The sequence below is a fragment of the Ruditapes philippinarum genome, unplaced genomic scaffold (genome assembly GCF_026571515.1).
Source record: "Ruditapes philippinarum isolate M1 unplaced genomic scaffold, ASM2657151v2 ctg2362_1_1_1_1, whole genome shotgun sequence".
NCBI lineage: Eukaryota > Metazoa > Mollusca > Bivalvia > Venerida > Veneridae > Ruditapes > Ruditapes philippinarum.
Window position 1 is genome coordinate 142,168 of NW_026861723.1, and position 5,801 is coordinate 147,968.

Genomic DNA, 5,801 nt, shown 5'->3' on the forward strand with positions numbered 1-5,801 from the left:
TTCATCCTAGAATTAGGACGTTTTATATATAAATAAATGAGTAACAAAATTCAGCAATCTGGTCAAAAATATTTGCTGTACCAGTATAGTCCCAACTTCTTATATTGTTTTATACATTGTATCATTTAATTTTTAGATCTCAAGATTTTGCGGTCAGAGCTCTAACTGACAGGGAAGGGTACCTGAGGTCTTCCTCCACCAGTGAAGCTGGAACGTCGCGATATGACCTATATACTCCATTCCTATGATAGCAAGGGTTCTATGATATCAAGGTATTTAAATTTTCTGTGACTGCTAGTAAAAGCGACACATGATGATGCTAATATTTGTGAAACTTGCACACTAGATTCATTTACATCTGCAAATAAATTTAATTTGGTGAATAATGAATGTATTCGTGGCAAGAAAACTATTTTTAAAACCTTCATATTTGACTACCATTTTCCATAATGGTTTTTACACAGTCAATTAAAATATGGTATAAACACATATACTGACATACAGTCTGTTCATATAGATTTAATTTTATAGCAAGTTAACTGTTGGATGTTTCTCACAACTTAACTTGAAAGTTTTGACCCATCTATCCTTCCATACTTGCTTTTTTGAGGATGACCTTGATACCGTAGTAACCTCCTCTGAAATTACCCAAATTGGCAGACATTGAAAATATTCTAAAAAATGTCATTTTTTTTTTAAATAATTTTAACAGTTCTGGAAAAGGTTCAATTATAAGAGGGAAGAAAAATCTCATTCATTTATGATATTTATATTTAAATATTTTCCCATAAACGTTAAGTACCGTGATATCATAGAACCCCGGGCTACTGTGTCGATGTGACATAAAACTCAAAACAAACAAATCTAACTGACAGACATTTACATTAATAACTAGGTCAACGTCATTCATTAGAAACTACTTGTTATGCTATTATTTTATTTATTGGTAAACAGTAAGTAAATTGATACAGTGGGGTCCACGGCTAGTATTTATTTTTATACAAGCTATCAAAACTGTTTAGTAAAAAGTTTAATATTTTCCCAAAAAATTAACATGAAAAACAAAAGATTAATTCCAGTTTTTCTCTTTTAATTTAGCCATGATAGATAGCATTGGTGGTTCCGGGAAAGTGAATAACATGCTCTCCAGCCTAAACATTGCCCCAGTAAATAGAAATAGTTTGCAGGATATGGAAAGGCGTGCTTGAAGATTGGTCGAGTCTGTTGCCAAGCAGTCTAGATACAGCTGCCAAAAGCACATTTCAGAAGGAAATGAGGTAACCTAGATTGTGTATTTATTAATTTGTATAATTTTCTCTCACTAACATATTATCCAAACATTTGATGTAAAACTGCAATTGTCAAAACATTTCTTGAACATCTTATGGAAAACAATTCTTTTTAATTTATGTTAAAGTTATTGAGGCATCTCTTGACATTGTGCTTTTGTAATTTTTTTCATAGAACCCCCCAAAAATATATATATTCATATACACAAACAACAATATATACACACTGACAGTTTCGAATATATTTTTAAAGTGAAATTTCCCAAAAAGAATCCATAGAGGCAGAAGCTAGCATGGATGGTCTCATAGAAGATCTGGGTGTGGCACCATTACCAGATGCATCACCAGCAACCAAGTAAGTTAACTGTTTAACAGTTTTTATTGTAACATTGAATGGAAAGTTTCATGTATTTTGTATGTTATGTATATTATATATCATAAGCTGTTTTACAGGGCTTGTCCTGGTTTTAATAGAATAATAGACAAATTGTTTTTCAAGCGAAAAATAATTTCCAACAATTTTGCGTGACGGTAACACCAAAATGTAATGTTGTTTTAACATAAGGAACTTGAAATACATGAATATTGTTAACATAAGTTTTCCTGGTTCAATATATTTTTTCATTTATGTCATCAGCAAAATTTTTATAATAAAAATATATAATTGTATATATCATTGCGTTTGTATTGTTGTGGAGAAAATATGAGCTTAAGTTAAAGATATGTACATATTCGAATTGACATTTATCCGAAAAACACTACACTTTCGGCTCTCAAAATTTGCTGATGTTTAGGCCATAATATCAATTTTAAATTAAAATATTTCAGTTACATATACTTTTTTAATCCAATGAATAATGTAGATATTTCTAACAGTTTTAGAATATTTCAGGTCTGTCTTACAAACTGCATTTGTATCAACAAGTAATGAAACAGAGTGCCCTGAAAAGGCATCTCCCTCACCACCAAGACAGCATAAAAGAAAGTGTAAACTGTTTGACCATAACACATGTAGAAAAACAGCTATCAAAAAGAACCTCCTCTCCACATTCAAGCCTAAGAGTCGGTATGGTATGTCCTGCTCTGCTGATACAGCTTGGCAAAAGCGTGGCTTTGACAGCCTTACATGTAAGCTGGGTTTTTTTGTTAGTTTTGTGACTTTTATTGCTTCTTCTAAGAAATATCACCCTGTTAAATATCACTTATTTTATAAATTAATTGTGACTTATCTTACCAAATTTAGCACACAATGAATGAATTAGGAGTAAGTTTGTTGGTTCTAGATGATAATTATAATTTTAGAAATTAATATATCTGACTTTGTTTAAAAATAAATACTTAACAAGTTGTAATGATGAATCAGGGAAAGTTCTCTCTTACACCCAAAATGATGTGTTATGTTACAGCATCCGATACCCAACTGTCTGCCTGACTATAGTTTTACAAACAATATTAAGAAAGTACTTAAATGATGTAATTTTTAACGTAATTTTCAGTTTGGTGCCAATGTTTAAATTTCAGCTCATACATTTTTAATGAGTTCGTCAAAGATGGGGAAGAAGGTTCTGAAGAGTGTCATATGCCACAAACAATGTTCAACATGCAATTGGTGGAGACGTCATCGCCCTGGTCAGCAAATACGACAACACCGATGTGTACGAAACCACTTTGGAAGTGCCCGTTCCATGGAGAGAAAGCTGTACTGGCTTTAGCAAAAGCAGGTACACCAGTTGAAATTCTTGAAAGTGATGGCGTCAACACGTTATTTGCCAGACTTAAAAGCAAGCACAATATCAGTTTGAAAAAGAAATATGATAAAAACCATATGATAAAAAATTTAGGCAAAAGCTTTTATGGTTTACAAAATGAGAAGGGAATCAAAATCAGTAAGATAACTATAAGCCATTTACAAAAGTGTGTGTCATATGCCCTTTCTAAGAACTGTGGGGACTTGCATGGATTACAAGAAAACCTTAAGGCAATTATTCCCCATAACTTTGGGGATCACCAGTTGTGTCAGCCAAGGTTTTGTGGTTATCTAAGGAATAAAGATGTATCCTATATCCACCGTTCTTTACCATACAAATCAAGTTTGACTGGTGAGATGTTAAAGCAACGGTTAGACGACATTATGAAACCTTTTATTGCCAAAGCCAGCCAACTAGTGAACCTAGGGTCAAGCCAGCAATGTGAACACGCCAACCGAGAAGTGTCCTTAAAGGCTCCAAAGAACATTTACTATGGAGAGAGTGAGGCATTAGATGTTCGAGTTCAAGCAACTGCAGCATTTATAAACGAAGGAAGAAACTACATAGTAGAGGTATAAACAGTTAGAAAGTTGTTCAAATGTTTGTTATGCTTTGAAATGAGTTTGTTTTACAATTTTCAGTAAATCTTACCTTGGCAAACGTTTAATAGAATTATATTCATTTTTGAAATATGCAATTATTTTATAAACAGTCATCCTTTTACTTCAGTTTTCTTTGATTGCCAAGCTAAGAATTTATCCAACTTGTTAAAGTTTCTTTATCAAAGAAGTTATAGACTACAGTAACTGAGGAACATTTTTGTGAACTGTCTTGTAATGTTTTGATTTATGGTCCAAGTGCTGTAATCTATAAGTTATGTGTATTTCAACTCTTTTACAGTTTCATTGTTCTTTTGATTTTCAGTTACAATGTTTTGCAGTTTAGTTTCAATGTTTGATTTTCTACACCAGCTACAAGTAAGTGCATAAATATCAATCTTTAAGATGAAGTAAAGTTTTTTTTTGTTTTTTATTTTATCTTACAATTTCAATATTCACATTTTGCAATTTAGCATATTTACATTTTGCATTTATACCATCAACAAGATTTGTCTTTCAATTAATTCTATGACTATCTATGTGTACACTTTAATCTTTCATAATATTTATATATCTTATTTTTTGTCTTTTAACAATTTCCTTCATGATTTATGTTGCTGTATGTTTTGTAAATAAGTTTAGCAATGAAAATGCATACGTTTTTAAAATTCTTCACAGGTAAACAAACAAGCTGATTTGTCACCTGGTCACTACACACAAAAGTATGCACAGCATTGTGCCATCAAACGCCAGAAATGTCAGGAAACCTTTGCTAAGCCATCAACAAAGGGAAGGCGCCTGTTTTTGAAAAAAGAGCGTGCTGTCAACCAGTCAGCTACAGAGTCACTCGAAGGGGCAACATATCAGTCAGGTTAGTTTCCAGTCATCTTGATATACCTGTGTTTTCAGTAAAACAAATTGTAATGACTGTATATATCCATGTGTTTGTTTCAACGTGGCTCTCATTTTTTTATTGTGACATGATATGTTTATAAACAACTGCTCTTTGTTGTTATTCCATTTCTTTTAATTTTTTTGGTTTACATTTGTACAGAAGTTGGCCACACAGCTGACATAGACAAAATCCCCGATCCTATACCACGTGGAGTGTTCAAGCCAGTTTGTTCAAGTGGCGAACCCTTTTATATCACTGTGGATCTTGAAACAACAGACCTTAGTAAGTACTTTTCATGTAGACATAACTTGCCTTTTTTATTACTCCTCTGCATGTTTACAGATTTAAAATGATGATCCGATACAACATTTATAAATCAAAAAGTGCTTTATGAAGGTATAATTATTATATAGAGGATATTTGGGGTTTTTAGCATGTAAGATTAAGATATTGTCACTGAGTGAAACCCAGATACATTTATTATATATAAAATATTATAGCTGGTATTCACCAGAGTTAAATATATTTCAATATATCGTACAAAACAAAATCTATTTTTTTCAAATTAGTCAATTCTTGCTGATTTTGCCGCGTAAAGTCACATCATAATGTCAAAGTATAAATGTTGAAACATAGCTCTGTAAATTTTAAATTCTGTATGCAGATATTTACTTGCTTCTAAGAAACAAATTTTACATTGAGCGGAATTTATTCCACATAGATATTTACACCGACATTCGAATATAGTCTGTTTACAGTGAAAAATATATTTTATAATTTCACTGTGAAAATTATCTAATATAATTTCATTTTCCACTGCATGTTATAAATCATTTTAATACTATTGTCTTGTATAACTTTTATTCATTTTTTACTCCAGTACCATTTTTATTTTCCAGTTCGAGGAGATGTTTACCCCCATATTACACAGATAGCAGCCAAACATGTTGGTTCCGAGAAGAGCTTCAACTGCTATGTGCTACCAAAAACTACCTATGAGCGCATCAGCAGAGCGAGTGACTAAAATTATTGTAACAAATAGTACAGATATGTGCGTAGATGGTGTTCCTGTGGAAACAAAAACTATACAAACAGCTCTCAGAGATTCCCTAATTCAGAAAACTTTTGCACGGGAAAAAGTTACCTTTCTAGCATGTAATTCGAACAAAGCTTTTTTTACTAACGGTATTGTTAAACATTATACTATGTGGACCTGTGACGAAGTTTGTAGAGCACTCTCTTTTCTTTTAGACAACATTTATGTCAGGTT

General features: G+C 32.1%; 1 protein-coding gene across 1 annotated transcript; it reads left to right on the plus strand.

The window, feature by feature from the left end:
* The first annotated feature begins 1,531 nt into the window (after window positions 1-1,531).
* Window positions 1,532-5,563, plus strand: LOC132716601 (uncharacterized). The gene is made up of 8 exons (XM_060699910.1): window positions 1,532-1,644; window positions 2,182-2,417; window positions 2,811-2,988; window positions 3,063-3,609; window positions 3,962-4,014; window positions 4,315-4,507; window positions 4,691-4,813; window positions 5,431-5,563. Exons 1-5 carry the CDS (start codon window positions 1,583-1,585, stop codon window positions 3,980-3,982), a joined length of 1,044 nt encoding a protein of 347 aa, XP_060555893.1. The 5' UTR covers window positions 1,532-1,582; the 3' UTR covers window positions 3,983-4,014; window positions 4,315-4,507; window positions 4,691-4,813; window positions 5,431-5,563.
* The last annotated feature ends 238 nt before the right edge of the window (window positions 5,564-5,801 follow it).